The following is a 21,733-nucleotide window of genomic DNA, read 5'->3' on the forward strand; positions in this document are numbered from 1 at the left end:
AGGGACTGCAGTCCAGCAGGTACACGGCCGAGGTGCACTCTGTCCTCTCTCCAACACTCCCTGTGGATTCTGGGTAAAGTATTTAAAGATATCTGGATCTGAAATGCGTCATTTGTAAAAAAGAGCAATAAAACCTTCCAGGTTAAGAATAGAGAAACTGGGCTAGTGAGGTTTTAAGCCCCTAATTCCAAAATCTGTGATTCTAATCCAGTAAGAGATTAGAATCCTATGAAAGATTAGAATTCCTATACCAAAGAAGAGTAGGGAGCTAAGGTGATTTCTCAGAATTATTTCTCCCACGGAGCATGGTTGTGTGCCAGAGACACACAGAAGGTCCTAAGCTCTTAAGGGAGGGTATCCCAGAAGTTAGAGAAAACTGAGGAACTGGGAACTAAAAGAAGGGTTCAACCTTCTGAGTAATACCTACCCCACACTGTAACCACCCTAATCAGTCATTAGCTACCTACACACCACCCTAATCAGGTTCTAATGTGTTACAGTGAGATGACTGAGAAGTAATTTAGGTGTGCTCAACCATGGTTCAGGGACAAAGGAAAATTTATTAGTTTCTATGTTCACCAAGCTCAGTCCAAAGGAGACTCTGTTTTTAGCAGACAAGATCCTTCAGCTTGAATGTGGCCTGAATGAAATATCCATGCAAACTGCACAGTCTACATGCTGTCTGATTCAGAAATTATCAAGCAATCATCTGATTAAGTTTCTAGGAACCTTGATACGGCGAAGGGGGTTCATTAGCCAGGGAATACTCCAGGTCCTAGAAAGCTAACACCCCTATTTAGCATTGTGATTTATAAATTGTTCCTTTGTTGGTTTTGTTATCTTGATTCAGTTTTTTAAGCCTACATACCTCTGAGTGAACTGAGACAATAAAGTTTCATAGAACCAAATCTATAGCAATTCCACGAAAGAGCAGGCTCTCAGTAAGACCCGCACTCCACAGTCTCTCCCCTGCCCCTCCATCTCTTAGCCTTTCCCTGCTCTCTCTGACATCCCCATTACTGTGCTTCCTTGTATTAGAAGCCCTCCTTTGGGACACAGAGTGAAGCCTACTGTCCCCCTCCCTCAGAGGGGCAGGAAGTATGGTGGTGGCAGCTGGGGATAGGGACTAGATTCCAGCCTAAGTCCTCCACCCCCTCCACCACCCCAGGTCTCAGCCCAGGAAATGGCGACTTCTGTTGTTGGTGCTGGGATTGGGATGGTTGGTTGTTGGGATCAGGACAGGAACTGGCCCAGGAGACCTGAGCTGGGGACTCAGGCACTGGAGGGCAGGATCTGGATGAGTTATCAGTTTTCAGGTTTATTGGTACTGAGTTTCTTGGTTGGACACCTCCGCCTTCTGACATGGTGAAGACTGGGAAATGGTTAAGAGCTTAGCCGAGGTTAAGAAACATATCACTGGCTTCTGTCTCCCAAACTTTCCCAGGGGAAAAGTATATTAGTGTCAGCTTTCCTCACAGTTGAATTTCTTCTTAAGCTCAAGGATAAGGGAAAATAACTAGAAAGCTATATATTTCCTCCAGAAGTTAGACCTAGAGACAATGGCAGGCAAAGGCCTCTCCCGGAACTCCTGGTGTGCCCTGAAAAAGAGCAAGGATCTCAGGTTCTAGGCAAAGTTACTCTTTTTTTTTTTTTTTTTTTTGAGACAGAGTCTCACTATGTTACCCTCGCTAGAGGGCCGTTGTGCCACAGCTCACAGCAACCTCAAACTCTTGAGCTTAAGTGATTCTCTTGCCTCAGCCTCCCAAGTAGCTGGGACTACAGGAGCCTGCCCCAATGCCTGGCTATTTTCTTGTTGTAGTTGTCATTGTTGCTTAGCAGGCCGGGGCCAGGTTCCAAGCTGTCAGCCCCTGTGTATGTTGCTGGCACCCTAGCTGCTGAGCTACAGGCACCAAGCCCAAAGTTACTCTTATTTGTTATTCTGGTTAATCGTGTCAAGCCAGTTTTGAATAAGAAACTTATTCATATTCTAAGCAATTGTTTTTAGAAAAGGAAAATAAAAAGAGGCACTCTTTTGGTTAAGGACTATATTTCAAAAAATACCAGTTAGTGTCAAAAAGTATAGGGGAGAGGAATAGAGTACATAAATACATTAATAATAACTAATTTCTTAGATCCTATTGAAAATTGAAAAGACCTAGAGTTGTTTCCTAGCTGTGGTCACTAACCTCTCAGAGTCTCAGTTTCTTCAGTATAAATGAGAGTAACAACAATAACAATAATCTCATGGGTCTGGAAGGATCCAAGGGTACTACTTTGTTCATTACAAGTTACTATGCATGTGTCATTTGATATTATTATTATTAGAGCAGCTCTCTTTTATTAGCAAAGTCTGATTAGGGGATTGGAGCAATGCACATTTGTTGAAAGAATAAATGAATGGGGTTTGGAAAATTCTGCGGGGGGATTCCAGGCTGTGAGGAGTTCCCATGGGTGCCTGTAGCAGGGAGGAGACAGGAAAGTGCTGGATGCTCAGAAGCACACGCACGTGTAAACTCAGGACTAGCTGTAATCCCCAGTATTAGAAGCCCTCTTTCTGAAAAAGGTAAAGCTCATAGTAAAACATAAAGGTATACAAAAGCCCTGAGGTAACCGAGATGACTTCAAAAATCTCTTAGGCACTAAATTATAATATAATCATCTAATGCACTTATGAAAACATATTCCACTTACCTTTTTTTTTTTTTTTTTTTTCTTTTTAGGCAGAGGCTCATTCTGATGCCTCCGGCTAGAGTAACATGGCATCAGCCTAGCTCACAGCAACTTCAAACTGCTGGGTGTAAGCCATCCTCCTGCCTCAGCATCCTGAGTAGCTGAGACTACAGGCATCTGCCACTATGCCTGGCTAATTTTTCTATTTTTAGTTGAGATGGGGTCTTGCTCTTGCTCAGGCTGGTCTCGAACTCCTGAGCTCAAGGGATCTTCCCACTGTGTCCTCCCAGAGTGCCAGGAGTATAGGCATGAGCCACTGTACCTGGCCCTATTCTCCTATTCTTAAAAAAGATTTTAATTCCTTAAAAAAGATTTTTAAGGTGTCTATTACACACAATGTTCAATCGATAACATTGCACTTACCATATATATCCAACCTGGCAGTGCACGACACGATGCCAGCTTCGTTCTTGGCTGACAATGTGTACCATCCGGCATCTGATTTCTTGGCTGGCTGAATGAGGAGGCAGACATACCCTGTTGTGTCCTGGTGCATACTGGAGAAAAGAAAGAATTTTTACATTTTACCTGGGGACAGAATCATCCTTGTCAAGTTTAGGGCTCAGGGAAGGGAAGAAAGGGGAACGCAGCTTAAGGCAAAGATCAAGGAAAATTTGAAGGGGAAAAGGCGTTATAACAAAGCAGCAATGAATCTAGTGGCTGCTAAGGGGCGAGAGACAGTTGGGAGTCAGACCTGTTGCTGTTCCCTCTGCTCCACGTCCACTGAAATTGTACTCTTCACTAGTAGTACCCTGACTTTTCACAACCAAATTACAGAAAAATCTCTTTTCTAAACAAGGTTAGAAATTTCAATAACAACTTTGTTAGGAGCCTATGGGAAAACAGCCCAAATTGAGAACCTAGGGAGGGATGAACTGACTGCATGGGGGTGGTATTTCCTACTGTGACCTGCTGGGCAGGGGTAGCAGCTCACTTACTTTGGTTAAGGAGAAAATCAGCCTGCTCTTTCTTTCTGTTATTCTCCATTAGTAGGGCTCAAACAGAATCACAGGCTGAGAACCAAGCATTAGGATTTTCAGAAACTTGCTAGTGATTCCAATATGCAATTAAAAATCAAAACCACAGGGCTACATCTCCTCTAAACCTCTTGTTGGCCTGATCTCCTTACCATACGTATGCAATGGGACAATTAGGTTTGCAAACTCACCCTAGAAAGAGGATGCTACATACCTCATTGCCAATGGCACTACAGTCACCATCAAAGTACTCCCTCTGGTACATAGGACATCTGGTAGCACTTTTTCTAGGAGAGTTGGAGAACTTAATTGTCTGACCTCGTCCTTCCAAGCTCCCTCCTACAGCTCATTTGAAGGGCAGAGATAAAAGCACTAGCTTTTTGGGCTCAAAGGATGAATAAGTGTTTTCTTTTCATTGATAGTTATTATCAGCCAGGCCTGGTGGCTCACACATGTAATCCTAGCACTCTGGGAGACCAAGGTGGGTGGATTGCTTGAGCTCATGAGTTCAAGACCAGCCTGACAAAAAGTGAGACCCTGTCTCTACTAAAAATAGAAAAACTGAGACAAGAGGATCACTTGAACCCAAGAGTTGGATGTTGCTGTGCGCTATGACACCACGGCACTCTACTCAGAGTGACAGCTTGAGACCCTGTCTCAAAAAAAAAAAGAAAGTTATCACAATCTGAGAATTTATAAAGTAGGAAGAATAAATAAGAATAAAGTAATAACAAGTCTAACAAGAATAAAGTAATAAAATATCCATCACAATCTCACCACCCTGGCTCTTTGGCTATTTTTACTCTCTAATTAATTAATTAATCAACCCATTAATTCTTTGATATATTTCTTTAGTAAACCTTTATCAAATACTATGTTGGGCACAGTGCTGGATGCCTTGGGTGTTGAGGCAAGATAAATATGACACAAAGATAAAGATAAATATGACACAAATTCCTTATCTAGAGGAGTCCTTAAATTTAGTGAGAAAGAAAAGACACATACATAGAAATAAATCACATGACATAAATCATAGTCACATGAAAACTATAGATACTTACATCCTAGTTATAATCACAGTAATATACAGACAGTTCCCAATTTAGGGTGATTTGATGTTTTTTGACTTTATGATAGTGTGAAAGCAATAAGTGTTCAATATGTTCCTTGATTTCAGATGGGGTTATTATGTCTGGATGAATCTATCGTAAGTTGAAGAGCATCTGTTTACGTATCTATCTCTATACCTCTATCTATGTATGTATCTATGAAAGAATATATATACAGCCATTCAGGTATTCCTAGGAGTATGGTTTTCCAGAAACTAATAACCATGGCTTCAAAGTATGTTCTGAATGTTCTGTTCTTATAATAAAATGGCAGGCATGCTTTTCACTAATGGCAAGGGGAAGATTCTGTGTGAATGGGCAGTGGTCTCTGAGTCTTAGGCCCTCCTCATTGCAGGAAGCCAGTCACTGCCCCCCGCAACTTCCATGCAATCTCCTAGACTGTCTTCCTCAGGGAAGTAGTGACTAACCCAAGTGGGTCCCCAGAGTCCAGAGGCTGAGCAAACTCCCAGCCCCAGAAGTGGTCTTGATTGGGAGTATGATTTACAGACATTGTTCTTTTGCCCAGTGAAAATATTTCTTTTTTTAAATATTTGATTCTCAGTTTAAGGGGGATACCAGGCCAGTTTACCTAATATAATACATTCAACCGGCATTAACATGTTTTTTTTTGGCTGGGGCCAGGTTTGAACCTGTCACCTCTGATATATGGGGCTGGCGCCCTATTCCTTTGAGCCATAGGCATCTCCCAGCATTAACATGTTTTTTTAGACTGAAGTGTGAATTCCTGAATATTCTCTATTCTCACTTAAGCTTTATTAGAGAAAAGTCATTATATATTTATAAAACCTAAAGTTACAACATCTGGGGCAGGTTCCCTTTACTGTGGAGATAGACTTCTCAGTAGTTTTGTACAGAAACTACCTTTGCTTGCTTACCCCCTGGTGGTATAAAACTGAAAGGAAAAAGAAATAAGGTCAGTTTGGGAGAATCAAGTGAGACACCCCACCCAAAAACTAACTTAAGCTCATGTTAAAAAACAACCAGTTAGTGATGGATATAAAAAGAGTATAGCTGCCTTAATGTTGTTTTATTTTAGCTTTTTAAGTCAAAGATCTTTTCTGAGTCCTGATATGACTGAAGACAGACCAAAAAAAAAAAAAGTAAGACCTTTTTAAATTCCTTGTACATTTTTAAACTTAAAATTTAAAGTTTTAAGTTGTGAGACATCTATACAATGGACTACCATTCAGCAACGAAAAATGACCACATTCTTCATATACACAGTGACACCCAAGCGTATTAATGCTAAGAAAGAAGCCAGACTCTAAAGGGGACTTATCTGGGTGGCCCCGCAGGCCCTGCTGAGGGTGGAAGTCCTTCTGGGCATGGTGGCTGCTGTACCTGATCCTCTCTCTGGTGAATGGGATGGTCTCGTTGTCTTTCTTCCAGTAGAACACGGGTGGGGGCATGCCTATTACGCGGCATTCCAGTCTCACCGGATGGCCTTCGGGAACACCACTATTCTGCAGTTTCTCCAGGATCACAGGCGCTTTCTTCACCTCTTTAGCTGAACAAGAGAAGGGTCATTCTCATTTGAATGGTAAGTGGTTTGAGGTTGCCTCAAACTCCCTACAGTTGTGGAATTTAGCAGAGTGGCCATTCACTCATCAGGTCTCCCCCATCAGAACTTATGTGGGTCTTATGAGGGTCACTGACTTGATGAAAGCTCCAGAAAGGTTGAAAAAGAAATGGGGCAACCATCTCTGCACATCCTGTGAGAGACAACACGTGTGGACCTGGGCTGCACTCAGAGGATGCAAATGCTAGGTGGAATTAAAGATGTTTCTTTTGTTGCTTAACAGTAAATTTGCAGAGATAATATACTCCATGTATTGAATGAGGTCCTTTTTTTTGTTTTTGGGGTTTATTTTGTAGAAGATACATTAATTTCCCCTCAATGTTTTATTTTTAAAAATCTTGTACCTATAGAATCATACTTCTTTTTTAAACTTTGAGACTGAGTCTCAGTCACTCTAGGGTTGAGTGCTGAGGCATCATAGCTTACAGCAATCTCAAACTCCTAGGCTCAAATGATCCTCTTGTCTCAGCCTCCCCAGTAGTTGGGACTAGAGGTGCCTGCCACAATGCCTGACTAGTTTTCCTATTTTTAGTTGAGATAGGGGTCTTGATCTTGCTCAGGCTGATCTCAAACTCCTGAGTTCAGGTGATCCGCCTGCCCCAGACTCTCAGAGTGCTAGAATTACAGGTGTAAGCCAGTGCGCCCAGCCCATACCATTTTTTTTGAAACAGAGTCTCACTTGATTGCCCTCGGTAGAGTGCCATGGCATCACAGCTCACAGCAACCTCCAACTCCTGGGCTTAGGCGATTCTCTTGCCTCAGCCTCCTGAGTAGCTGGGACTACAGGCGCCCGCCACAACGCCTGGATATTTTTTTGTTGCAGTTCGGCCGGGGCCGGGTTTGAACCCGCCACCCTCAGTATATGGGGCCAGTGTCCTACTCACTGAGCCACAGGCACCGCCCAACTATCTTTTAATTTTAAACATTAAATTGTGCTCCAAGGAGGTTTTATTTGGCCAGAACCAATTTAGGTAAAGATATCTCATGTCTCAGGTTTCAAAGTCACTATTTAGCAAAATAGCATTAAAAAGGGTAAAAGCCTGAAATCAACATATTCTGCACAGTTTTCCCTACTCTGTTGGTGAAAAGAAAGTAAGTTCAAAAGGAAAAACATATACAGGGGAAACAGCCACTAATCTAGAGGATTAGCATGAGGAAGCTACCCTGATTAATTTCTTACTGGGCTGCCCAGTTGGAGAAAGCCCAGCACAAGAATTTCCACCTTTTTTTTCTTTTCTTTTTTTTTTTTTTGAGACAGAGTCTCATTATTTTGTCCTTGGTAGAGTGCTATGGTGTCACAGCTCACAGCAACCTCCAACTCTTGGGCTTAAGCGATTCTGTTGCCTCAGCCTCCCAAGTAGCTGGGACTACAGGTGTCGGGCACAACGCCCAGCTATTTTTGGGGTGCAGTTGTCTTTGTTGTTGTTTTAGCTGGCCCCAGCTGGGTTTGAACCCGCCAGCCTCAGTGTATGTGGCTGGCGCCCTAATCACTGAGCTACCGGCGCTGAGCCAATTTCTACATTTTGAAATGTAGTTCTTGCTGGAATACTACCCTGCAGGGTTGGCACCATCCAGGTGATGATGTCTTATTGTTCTTACCTATAGGCATTACAGTGTTTTGTTCACATCATCTACGATAAGGTTTTATCAGTTTATCAAGTCAACATTTGCTGAGCATCTTCCCTGTTCCAGCCACTGAGATACCCAGAGAGGTACATACACAGGTGATGAGGACACAAGGGTGGTAAAGACAGATACACAGAAAAACAAGCCACAGTTTCTGACCTCAGAAGCTCGGCATCTCTTCAGGGAGGCAAAGAAACAATTACACAGAGGCCCTAAGAATTCCATGAGCCGGGGAAACACAGAGAAAGATGGGTGGGGGCAGTTATGCCCGTGCGTCCGTCGTGCCTGAGAGTGAGGAGGAGGCTGCTAGGCAGAGAAGGGCGTTCCAAGAAGAGGGGCCATTGGTGCTAAGCCATGAAAGCTTAGGGGGAAACAAAAGAGCCTAGTACGTTCCAGGAATAATGGATTATAAGGCAAACGATAGGAATTTAGTGATAGTCGATTGATTAATCAGCTATTACAACATCTCCCATTTATTACATGAGTAATATGCACAAGGTACAACATTACACTTTTAGATTACCCACATGTCTTTGAAAGCAATGTAGGAAATATACCCTTACTACAGTGAAGGGGAAATAGATTGAACTCAGTGCGGCAAAGGACTACAAAATTCTGCCAGAGGTTATGCACATTTGGGCAATAACTTTGGAGGGAGTTATGTTCAGGGGTTCCAGCAGCAAACCTTACCTACTACAGAGAGCTCCAGACTAAAAGAATTCTGTCCTGTTTTGTTGGTAGCGATGCATGTATAGCTCCCTGCATCGTGTTGGGTGAGTGGGTCTATGAGCAGGGAGTGGACTCCGGTTTCCCTGACCAGCATCTTGTGGGAAGCGTCTGGTAGCACAGGTTGGCCGTTGAGCAGCCATGTCAGCTCAGGGGGCGGTAAGCCACTCACCTAAAAAAACAACAGGATGGCTGAGGCAAATGACAGACTGATGACAGGCAAATTTATGAGATGGCTGAATTCTTCATCCTTGTTTGGTAGCAAATATATAGTGAAGAAAACAAGGGGGTGGTGAGAAACCTCTTCATGGAGGCATCAGGAGAAATAGGGGTCTGAACGAATGGCTGCATGAACTTGACCTGTATGGTATGTTGACCCCAATTCAGGTCATGATTAACATATTTGATTATATTCTAGAGCAGAGCGATAAGAATTACAAAGCTAAATAGTTAAAATAGGCCTGCAGTATCAATTTGAGAGAGGATATATTGCTTACATACCTAGTAAGCAAGAGGTAGTCAGAGAAAGGCCAGTGTTCTCAAACTGTGTTGTGCGTTATAATCATGTGGGAAGTGTTTAAAAATCCTGATGCCTACTTACAACATTAAACCAGAATCTCTGGGGCTGGGACCCAGCCATTGGAATCTTTTGGAGTTTAGTAGGGAGGGGGAAATAATAATCAACCCAAATATGATTTAGGCAGCTATGGGGAGAACAAGAACCACCTACAGAAGTGGGCGCTTTATGAATGCTTAACGTCACACCTCCACCAATTTGCACCTAAATCTTCCATAGCATTCTGTATCTTTGGGGCAGAAGAGTAACTTGCGTTGCTCTTCACACTGAGGCCTCCCTACGCTGCACAATTAAAGCTTAGTTGACAAATTAGAATGTAGAATAGCTAAGGGTGATGGAGGTTGATTATTATGAGAAACTAGCTTCTGCTCTCATAAACTGCCTTGGAGCCATCTTTTCATGACTACCTTTTTCAAAGGCTGTACCTCACAATTCACTTCAAGGATGCAAAAATCACACTTTTGGCTCTATAGTAATAAAGGCTTTCCAGGCACCATATGGAAACTGTCGGAATTACAGTGGTCCTCTCTTATCTGAGGTTTCATTTATTCAAGATCAACCCTAGTCTGAAGATATTAAATGGAAAATTCCAGAAAGAAATAACTGATAAGTTTTAAATTTCATACCATTCTGAGCAGCATGATGAAATAAATCTCTCATCATCCGACCCAGGAGAGGAATCCTCTACTTGTCCTGCATATCCATATTGTCTATGTGACCCACCTGTTGGTCACTTATTAGCCATCTCAGTTATCAAACTTAAAAAACATACTATATATGGGATGCAGTTCTACCTATGATGTTAGGTATCTACTGGGGGGGGGGGCTAGGAATATATCCCCCTTGGATAAAGGGGAGACTCCTGTATATTTCCTCTTTGGTTGTCTTCTAAAAACACAGTTAACTTGATACAAATCAAATATAATTTTTATTAAGATATGAAAATTTAAAAGTTTCATAATTTTCTTTAGTATTAAACTCTCCAAAAGAGCCTTATGAAAAAAAAAAGTGATTTCTCTCCCTTCCCTATCCCATTTTCCCCTGAAAAAGAAATATAGCAAAATAAACACAAACAAAAAGAAATGCAAACAAATACCAAATATGAACAGATCTGGAACCAAGGATGGGTTCTCAAAGTCTACCTTGCAGTCCAGCCGACAGAGGCGCCCCTCGTGAGCTACCATGTCCCCAGGAGCCTGCAGGAAATGTGGTCGGAAAAAGCGTTCTTGTAGGGGCTCTTTGTCTCTTTCTTGTACTCGGGATCTTCCCCTATAACAATAATTATGTTCAGGATCAAGCATTAAAGATAGAAACCAACTTACAAAACTTATGACCACAGGCACTTAAGCACGGCTATAGGACCTGGAGAAGGTTTTTTTTTTTTTTTTTTTTTTTTAGGAGAAAGGGATTGTAGACCATAAGCAAATACTAATAAATAATAATTAATGGTGTGGAACTGATTTAAAACACAAAGTGGTAAACATCTCATGCGCTGTAGGATTCCCTCATGAGATCTGTAATCAAATAAACAGGCTTTAACTTCTTTCTCTCTGAAGTCATTCTGAGTTAAGTGGCTCAGCTCCTCTCGCTGTGGTTTTGACCAGTTGTTCAAAAGTCATCAAAATAAACAAATAAATCAGTATAAAATCTGAACCTCAAATGACAGCCCCCCAAAGTCCTATTTATTACTCAGAGCAAGGCAGCTGCAATCCTTGTGTCTTTGAGTAATAAAATTCAACCAGGCTACAAATTATGGCAAACCATTAAAGATGATCATGAACTTAAACTGGATAAGACCGACCAACAGTAACAGCTGTTATTGGAAAAGAAGGAGGAGGAGGAGAAAAAGGAGGAGGAGGAATAGTTGCAACCGTGGTGAAATACTGTATCTGAAACATGGGTCACTATTTTTGTTCCTTTAGTAAGTCACATTTAATTCATCTGTGTCAGCAGCCATGGAATGCTTTGCTAAGACTTTGCGGCACCCTAAGATTCAACGAGAAAGCCAGGCTCTTTCTTCTTAGTGATTAGTAAAATCAGAGAGAGAAAAAAACAGCTGTTACATCGGAAACAACAACAAAAATATTCCATCAACATAGACTATGTTTAATCATTAAAGGATTTCTGTTTTATTAAACAAAAGGTGGTATTTAATTCAAAGGGTCTGATTTTTATATTATGCATGCAGGTGCTACTGAAGGTCACAAATTTTGAACCATGAAAAGTGGTGCTTCTAACTATGGTCCAAAATGAAGGAGGGAGGAGGGGGGATGGGAGGGGAGCGGGGCGGTCAGATCGAGGGAGGGTGAATGGTGGGATCCCACCTATGGTGCATAATGCAAGGGTACATGTCAGATCTATTAATATAGATATAAATGTCTTAACAATAATTAAGTAAACAAGATGAGATATACATTAACCAGTGTGATGTAAGCACTCCTAATTCTATATGAAATCAGCACATTGTACCCCATAAATGCATTAATGTATACATGATCTATGTGTTTATGATTCAATAAAAAATAAAAGTGGTGCTCCTTAAACATTACTGTACTTATGAATCACTGAGGGATGTTGTTAAAATGCAGATTCTGATTCAGTATATCTAGGGTGGGAGCTGGGGACATTTCCAGCAAGCTCACAGGTGTTGCTGATGCTACAGGTGAAGGTGACAATTTGTAGATCGAATACTTTGGTGCCTATGCACCATAATGACAGCAGCCCAGAGGAGGGGGGTTCATATTGTCCTTACCTGTGAGACTGACCAGAAGGATTTAGTCGACTGCGAATTGGCAAACTCTGTACCATCAGGTGGCCAGAACAGCTGATTCTCCCCTGAGAAACAGAAAATGAATAAGATTAAAATAAGAAGAAATCCACATTTAAAAAATTTATATAAATTTTTTTTGGGACCAGAACATTATGAAGCTTTTGACTAACTAGTATGAGGTTTTCTTCCAGGGAGAGGACTGAAAACAATATAATATGGCTTCCTTCATCACTGTTAATATTCCAGGGGGAGAGATTTTTAAAGAACATTTTGTGATGACTTTCATTTTTAAAGAAAGAAATGAACAGCGCAAATGTAAAAAAAAAATTGAATTCTCATGTACTTCACATTATTTGCAGCCACAATGCAGAAAACTTGGCCAAATATTTTTTCGTAATTTTCTCTGTAAAGATTCTTCAAAATTAACATTTCAATAGAATGAGTGGATGAGAGTGGAAAGGATAGTTCTGTACTTCCTATTCAAATAGTAATTGAAGATACTTATTCTGCCACATCTCTTAGGGGAATTTTAAGACCTGGACTCATTCAGAAATGGAAAGTTGAAGATTATGGAATTCCAACTTTAAAAAACAAAACAATCAAAAGAGAGGACATGATGAGTTTTGAGGGACATTCACAAGCCTTTACAAAGTAATTTGCCTATTTTCTAAAGAACAAAAATGACAGATCATTCTTGGATAGAATGATTGACAGAACAATTTATTGACTCTATAAAGTCATAAGCTGATAAACATAACATAGCCCCACAGACCTGGGAGGTATACAGAGGGAAGAGATAGTACTAATGTCCCTTGACAAAGGCTGAAGGATTGAGTGACCCATCAGTGGCTAACTAGTCTTTAAAATCGTGGAGCTGTGCTCTAGTTACACACAATCACAATGCTTCTCATTCATTTCCCACAGCAATCCTTAGGAACTCGCACTTCTCAAGGTCTCATTCACAATGACATCAACCGCTCTTTCCTCAGAGTGCAGCACAGCGCAGAGCCCTGCGTCTCCACCTGGGGGTTGGCTGCCATGATGGTGTAGTTGCCATCGTCATCACTGGTGGTGGAGTTGATGTGCAGGGAACATGTCCCATCTCCTTCTCGCCTCATTTTGCAGTGCTCATTTCTCTTAGAAATCTGCTTCCCATCTTTGAACCAGTAAACCTGAAATGAAAGATAATCAAGGAGAATATCGACTGTTGCACGCCCATTACCTTTAAAGGATAATGATCTAGAGAGTAGGGCAAGACGAAGGCCAATTGTAACCTATCCTTTACAAAGCCCTTGGAAAACGTTTATAAAAACATATTCAAAACTGCAGTGTCATATACCTGCCTCACTTGTACCTATACAGTATTTAAGTAAAAAATCCAATATAATTTGGGATTAAGAGCTTTGGATTATTTTTACTGCACTTCATAATTAAAGAGCCACCCTTAGACCAGATAGGTCTTAAGAAGTAAAATAATGAAAAGCAGAAGCCTTAATCTTTTCCCATTACTCTGTTTACAAACTCTTTTCTCCTGCATTTGCAGATCTCAGCACCTAGAATAGCTCACCCTACTTGAAAGGACAGTCTGGTTTGTTATACCAAGAGGAATGAGGCTGGGATGAAGTTGTTAAATGTCTCATCTAGCCAAAAAATAAATATATTTATTATCATGATAAGTTTTACATGTGTCCAGGCGCTCTCTCAAAGACAGAAAAGATAAAATACTGCTTGCAGCTGTCCTCCTCTATCTGTCCTGGTTACCTAATCATACATGATAGCACCATGCTAATGTTTATGAAAGTAGAGCGAAGAGCAATCCCCTGCCACAAGGTCACTAGGTGTAAATCCTTCTCTCAGCTGATGGCCAAAAAATCTGGTGACTCATCACTTCAGCAGCCAGTGATAACGATATCACATTTTCAGCATTCACCAACCTAATGGTAATGATATAAATATAGTTCACTTTGTACAACAACAGGCACCCCGTGGATATTCAATAGATATTAAGTAGAAAAATAACAATTTGGTGAGTTTGATGGCTAAGAGAATCAACAGCCCACATATAGTATCATGACTAAGAAATATATTTTAAACTTTCACTAAAATTCTAACTTACCCATAAGTCTGATTTCTTTTTGGCCTATTTAATGATTCTCTTCTTGATGGCCTTTAAAATTTTTTTTTCATCATTATTATTATTTTTGGAGATGGAATCTCACTTTGTCACCCTCGGTAGAGTGCCATAGCATCATAGCTCACAACAACCTCAGACTGTTGGTTCAAGTGATTCTTTTGCCTCAGCCTCCCAAGCAGCTGGGACTATAGGCATCCACCACAATCCCTGGATATTTTTACAGATGGGGTCTCACTTTTGCTCAGGCTGGTCTCAAACATGTGAGCTCAGGCAATCCACCTGCCTTGGCTTCTCGGAGTGCTAGGACAGGCGTGAGCTGCTTCACCAGCCCTTGATGGTATTTTTTTAGTCATATTATCTTGGCTTTGCTAATTTTCTGGTATTGGTTTTCATTCCCTCTGTAGATATTTTCTTTACTAGAGTCTGATAAGACTTTCTAACTAAGAGGGAAGAAGTGTACAGCAATAAACATCTACATCAAAAAAATTAAAAGACTCCAAATAAACAACCTAACAGTGCATCTCAAGGAACTAGAAAAACAAGAAAAAAATCAACCCCTAAATTCGTAGGAAAGAAATAATAAAAACCAAAAGAGAAATAAGTAAAATTGTGACTAAAAAAGGTACAAAAGATGAACAAAACACAAAGTTGGGTTTTTGAAAGAGTCTGGGCTCGGTGGTTTATGCCTGTAATCCTAGCAGTCTGGGAGGCCAACGTGGGTGGATTGCCTGAGCTTGAGAGTTTGAGACCAGCCTGAACATGAGTGAGACCTGTCTGTAAAAACAAAACACAAAAAACAAAAAACAAAAAACCAGGATGTGGCAGGTGCCTGTAGTCCCAGCTACCAGGGAAGCTGAGGCAAGAGAATCACTTTGAGCCCAAGAATTTGAGGTTGCTGTAGGCTATGATGCCACAGCACTCTACTGAGGGCAAAAAAGTAAGACTGTCAAAAAATAAAAATAAAAAGAAAGAGTAAATAAAATCGACAAACTTTTTGCTAGCCTAACTTAAAAAAAAGAGAGAGACGACCCAAATAAAAATCATAGATAAAAAAATAAACATTATAACTGATACTTCAGAAATACAAAGACCACTAGAGACTGTTATGAACAATTACACTCCAACAAATTGGAAAACCTAGAAAAAATGGATAAATTCCTGGACACGTACAATCTATGAAGATTGAACCATGAAGAAATAGAAAACCTGAAAAGACCAGTGATAAGACTGAAGCAGTAATAAAAAAGTCTATCCAAGGAAAGCCCAGGTTCTGACAGATTCACTGCTGAATTCTATCAAACACTTAAAAAAGAACTAATACCAATCCTACTCAAAGTATTAGAAAAAGAAATTAAAGAGGAGGGAATACTTCTAACTCATTTTATGAGGCCAACATTACCCTGATACCAAAACCAAAGTCACAATGAAAAAAGAAATTTAGCAGTTAATATCCCTGATGACTGTAGGTGAAAAAGATCCTCAACAAAATATAAGCAAACATAATTCAACAACACTTAAAAACATCATTCACCATGATCAAGTAAGATTTGTCCCAGCTATGCAAGGATGGTTCAACATATCCACATAAACATGAGACATCACATCAACAGAATCAAAGACAAAAACCATATGATCATTTTAATAAATGCTGCAAAAGCATTCCATAAAATGCAACATCCCCTCATGATGAAAACCTTCAACAAATCAGATGTAGAAAGAACATACCTCAATACGATAAAGACCAAATATGACAAACCAACAGTTAAAATCATATTGAATGGGGAACAATGGAAAGCCTTTACAATAAGCTCAGGAATAAGACAGGGCTACCCACTTGCACCATTTTTATTCAAGTAGTATAGCCAGAGTAATTAGGCAAGAGAAAGAAATAAAGGGCATCCAAATTAAAAGGAAGAAGTCAATTATCTTTGTTTGCAGATGATATAATCTCATATTTAGAAAAACTTAAAGAATCCATCAAAAAACTCTTAGAACTGATAAACAAATTTAATAAAGTTGCAAGATACAAAATCAACATACAAAAATCAGTTGCATTTCGATACACTAAGAGCAATCATCTGAAAAAGAAATCAAGAAAGCAATAGCATTTATAACAGCTACAAAAATAACAGAGTATCCAGTTATAAATTTAACCAAAGAAATGAAAGATCTCTACTAGAAAAACTACAAAAACATTGATGAAAGAAATGAAAGATGATGGCCGGTGCAGTGGCTCACACCTGTAATCCTAGTGCTCTGAGAGGCTGAGGCTGGTGGATTGCCTGAGCTCAGGAGTTCAAGACCAACTTGAGCAAGAAGGAGACCCATCTCTAAAATATAACCAGGCATTGTGGTGAGCGCCTGTAGTCCCAGCTACCAGGAAGGCTGAGGCAAGAGAATAACTTTGAGCCACGAGTTTGAGGTTTCTGTGAGCTATGGCCCCACGGCACTCTACCGAGGATGACATAGTGAGATTGTCTCAAAAAAAGAAAGTAAAGATATCCCATGCTTAAAGAGTCAAAGACTTAATATTGTTAAAATGTCTGCACTACTCAAAGTGATCTATAAATCCAATGCAATCCCTATCAAAATACTAATGACATTCTTCACAGAAATAGGAAAAAAAACCTTAAAATTTGTATAGAACCACAAAAGACCATGAACAGCTAACGCAATCCTGAGGAAAAGGAACAAAGCTGGAGGCATAACACTGATTTCAAATTATACTACAAAGGTATAGTAAACAAAATAGCATGGTACTATGTGTTGTAAAAACAAACGCATAGACCAATGGAACAAAATAGAGAACACAGAAATAAATCCGTGTTCTTATATCCAATTCATTTTCAACAAAATCACCAAGAACATATATCCCAGTTTTTTTGCTGGGAAAACTGGATATTCAAATACAGAAGAGTGTAAGTAGATATCCATCTTTCATCCTATGCAAAAATCAACTCAAAATGGATTAAAGATTTAAGTGTAAGACCTGAAACTAAGAATATTAACATAAAATATTGGGGAAATGCTACAGAACATTCCCCAATATTTGGTGAGACCTTGAAAGCTCAGGCAAGAAGAGCAAAAATAGACAAATGGGGTTACATCAAACTAAAAAGTTTCTGCACAGCAGAGGAAACAATAATGTGAAGAGACAACTTACAGGATGGGAGAAAATATTTGCAAACTATCCTTTCAACAAGGAATTAATAATCAGAAAATAATAAGGATCTCAAACAAATCAATACCATGCAAAGAAATAATCTGTTAAAAAATGGGTAAAAGACCTGAATAGGTATTTTTCAAAAGAAGAAATATAAATGGCTAACAGGTATATGAAAAAGTGTTCTAATCATGCTGGAAATGCAAATCAAAAACCACAATGAAATACCATCTCATTCCAGATAGAATGGCTGTTACCAAAAAAGACTAAAAATAATAAATGCTGGCGAGGATGTGGAGGAAGGGGAATGCTCATACACTGTTGTTACTCCCATGTTAACTGCAGTACTGTTCACAATAGCCAAGGTATGAAATCAACCTAAGTGTCCATCAACAGATGAATGGATAAGGAAAACGTGGTACATACATACAATGGAATATTATTCAGCCATAAAAAAGAATGAAATCCTGTCATTTGGATGGAACTAGAGGTCATTATGTTAAGTGAAATAAGCCTAACACATAAAAACAAATGGCACATGTTCTCACTCATGTTGTAGGAGCTAAAGCAATGATTTCATGGAGGCAGTGAGCAGAATGGTAGTTATAAGAGGTTGGGGAAAGGGAGGGAAGAGAAGGAGATAATCAAATTGGTTGATGGGTACAGACATACAGTTAGACAGAAGGAATAAGTTCTAGTATTTGACAGCACAGTATGGAAATTATAGTTGATAATTTGTTGTATATCTTAAAATAGCTAGAAGAGAAATTGTTCCTAACACAAAGAAAAGGGATAAACATTTTAGGTGATATATACTCTAATTGCCCTGATTTAAACATTACACATCATATACATGGTATACATGGATCAAAATATCACATATATGCAAAGAATATATATATAATATATAAATAATATATAACTATGATATATCAATAAGAATAAAAAAAAGAAAAAAAAGGACTTTCTTGAAAGCACTGTCTATAGTTCAAGGCTGTTGGTTAGCCAACTGGCTGGTCATCATTCCCTACCTTTGGAACAGGTATCCCAACAATTTTGCAGGTGAATGTGACTGGAGAGCCTTCTGTGACTCGGAAGTGCTTGAGTCTTTTGTCAAATATGGGAGCAATACACTTGCCGGTGGGGATCTCATCGTGTTGGATTTCATCATCTGATTCATCAACAGGAGTACGTTCCAAGCGAAACTCTATTTCATTCATCAGCCGCTGCTCAAAGCTTGAAATTTTGTACTCCTGTCAAAGTGACAAACACGCTTCAGTTTCAATTTTTATATGGCGAGGAAGAACATGTCTATCAAGAACATGTAATGAAGGACACAACTTTTAAAAATTCAGATGTTAGATTTACACCACGGAACTGCAATAAACCAGGCACGTTCCATTTCCAGTTTCTCACCATGGAGCACTAAAGGAAATTTCTTTCTACAGTATCTCTAATACCTTTAGTGAATCCTGATTCCTCACGTTGAGCCTGGAGCCCCCAAAGAATGCTGTAGGGACTAGAATGAAAATGACATACAATTTCCATAACTACTATTGGTGTTCTTATCAATATGTAGAACTGCCTATAGAGTTATTCTGGCAAACTTTTCTGAACTGCATTCTGATTCATTCCTGCATCACAGCTTCCCGTCCTTAGTAGACATTCTCACCTGTGTACTGCAGGACAACTGTTTTTTAAGTCTCCCCTAATTCCTCATCTGCCTTCACTGCATCCCTCTGCTCCTCTCACAACAAACCAACACAATGTGTCAGGGCAGAGGAGGTGCCATGGTTCCTGCAATGCACATGTGGGTCACATACAAGACAAAGCCAATATGGGGTCAGCTTGGGTTCCTTCAAGGTTGGGAAAGGAAGAAACTGAAGTTAGTGAAGTGGAGGAGCAAGAAGCAAAAAAGAGAGAAGCCACCCGTATTTCCCTTCCTGGCTTTAGATTTGCCTCTTGCAGTAGTTCTTGGAGGGTGGGGTCTTATTTTGAATAAAGATCAAACTATTGTTTACTATAAGGACGAGAAGTTACGTGCTACTGGGTCAAGATCATTATTTTGCAATGAATTAATCAGAGAACTTCACAGGAATTAAAGGTAGCCCAAATTGAGAGTGCCTCGTATTTGACTCTGCCAGAAGCAGGAAAAGTTAGCTCATTGGATAAACATAAAAGGATAATGGGAAATAATGATAAAATTGTTTTATGAGAAATACTTGTTTGATGTACCAACTATGTGATATAATGTACCAATTAGAGATGAGCAACAAAGTACGAATATATAGATGAAGGGGTTTCCAGGAATGATTCATTAAATATTTGGGAAGTCGAGCTGTAGGAACAAGGAAACAATGCGACTGTATGGCAGGGGTATGTGGCCCTGTTACTAAAACACAGCAATCTTTACATCCGTGATGTTAATGAAGACGCACGCTTTCCTCAAAGCAGGGATTAATGTTTTTTAGGGTGCTTTGCAACTCAGAGATAGTTTATTCCTGAAATAACGATTCCTACTGCACATAAATCAAAGTTATCGTTTTAAGTCATGATTGACATGACTCAGATTTCATAAGGAAATTTGCAAACACAAGCAATATGTTTCAGTTAATTTGAAAGTACTTTTTGTGTTGTTCTGCAAAAGTTTCATGACCGATCCAAGATCAGTGGATGCACATTTTAAATTTCCAATACTGAATTTATGCTGTGTTCTTCATTTTCCCTTGCCTCATCTCTTTTGTGAGTAACAACAGGAGTTTGGGTGTCAGTTGCTTGGAGATGACATCTGCACTCAGAGAAGAGAATATATTTTCTATGTAAATCTGGCTGTATAGTAATCAAATCTATGATAAATGACCCATCCTGTCTAGGCTCAAAAACTGCATAGAATTACAGTTGCTCTATGAAAGAAAATGAAAAGCCAAAATATTTATTTGGGAAGAAGGTGCCACTTGAAAATATAACTTTTTTTCACTTTTAAAGATAATTCTCAGAAGGCTGATAATTTGACAACTTGAAACATTTGATTTCTGTGACACATCTGCAGAAAGTTTCTTCAAAATGGCAGAAAGTTTTTTCAAATTAGTAGAGAGGTTTTTCCTTTTGTTGGGAGCCACGGTGTAAGGACACATCTCAATCATAAATGGCATTGCCAAGGCATGAATCATGATCCAACACTCACTGCCTGAGTTCACCACTGGCTTCCTTTACTCTGGGTGCAAAGTCTGGGCTTCAGAGGCCGATAGTCAAATAGAATCAAACCAGCTAAAAATCTTGCTCATGGCTTGGCACCTATAGCTCAGTGGATAGGGCGCCAGCCACACACACCAGGGCTGGTAGGCGAGAACCCGGTCCAGGCCTGCTAAACAACAATGACAACTACAACAACAAAAATAGCTGGGCATTATGGTGGGCGCCTGTTGTTCCAGCTAGTCGGGAGGCTGAGGCAAGAGAATTGCTTAAACCCTTGAGGTTACCGTGAGCAGTGATGCCATAGCACTCTACCCAGGGTGACATAGTGAGACTCTGTCTCAAAAATAAATAAATAAAAATAAAATTCCTGCTCCAAGTATTCCCAACCAATTCTGGGTATGATGTGCACTAAAAGAAAATATGTGTTAGAGAAAGTGTTGTCCTTTTTGTTCCAGGGATAGCTAGCATTTGGAGATAGCAAGAGAATCACTTGAGCCCAAAAGGTTGAGGTTGCTGTGAGTTGTGATACCATGGTACTCTACCAAGGGCATCAAAGTGAGACTCTGTCTCATAAAAAAAAAAATACTGGTGGTGCCTGTGGCTCAGCGGGTAGGGCGCCGGCCCCATATGCTGAGGGTGGCGGGTTCAAGCCCAGCCCTGGTCAAACTGCAACAAAAAAATAGCCGGGCGTTGTGGCGGGCGCCTGTAGTCCCAGCTACTCGGGAGGCTGAGGCAAGAGAATCGCCTAAGCCCAAGGATTTGGAGGTTGCTGTGAGCTGTGTGACGCCACGGCACTCTACCAAGGGCGATAAGGTGAGACTCTGTCTCTACAAAAAAAAAAAAAAAGAAATACTTTTAATCCAAATTTTGTACTTAAGAATAAATTATTACTAAAAGATGCACAGATTTACTTTATATTTAAATATTCAGTTAACATTTGCTTAGTTTCAGCATATTTTTTAAAAAGTTTTACCTTTTTAATTAGCTGGTCAAAATAGATTGATATCATAGTGGGTAGTATCCATAATAAGGTATAATCAGAATCCATATAGTCAAGTGAGATCTTTTCACAAATATGCAACAAATCCAAACTTTTCTACTTGGTTAAAAGTTTCATTATCCTTTC

General features: G+C 39.8%; 1 protein-coding gene across 4 annotated transcripts in view; it reads right to left on the bottom strand.

The window, feature by feature from the left end:
* MYPN (myopalladin) overlaps positions 1-21,733 on the bottom strand; it is a 99,402-nt gene that overhangs the window by 4,025 nt on the left and 73,644 nt on the right. For all 4 annotated transcript variants that reach the window (XM_053585534.1, XM_053585535.1, XM_053585532.1 and 1 more), the window contains 7 exons: positions 18,444-18,665; positions 13,138-13,287; positions 12,098-12,180; positions 10,488-10,614; positions 8,733-8,940; positions 6,179-6,344; positions 3,094-3,227 (listed from right to left, as the gene is read on the bottom strand). In XM_053585534.1, the coding sequence (XP_053441509.1) occupies positions 3,094-3,227; positions 6,179-6,344; positions 8,733-8,940; positions 10,488-10,614; positions 12,098-12,180; positions 13,138-13,287; positions 18,444-18,665 (1,090 nt within the window). The remainder of the gene's footprint in view (positions 1-3,093; positions 3,228-6,178; positions 6,345-8,732; positions 8,941-10,487; positions 10,615-12,097; positions 12,181-13,137; positions 13,288-18,443; positions 18,666-21,733) is intronic.

This window comes from Nycticebus coucang, chromosome 3, assembly GCF_027406575.1.
Source record: "Nycticebus coucang isolate mNycCou1 chromosome 3, mNycCou1.pri, whole genome shotgun sequence".
NCBI classification, from domain to species: domain Eukaryota; kingdom Metazoa; phylum Chordata; class Mammalia; order Primates; family Lorisidae; genus Nycticebus; species Nycticebus coucang.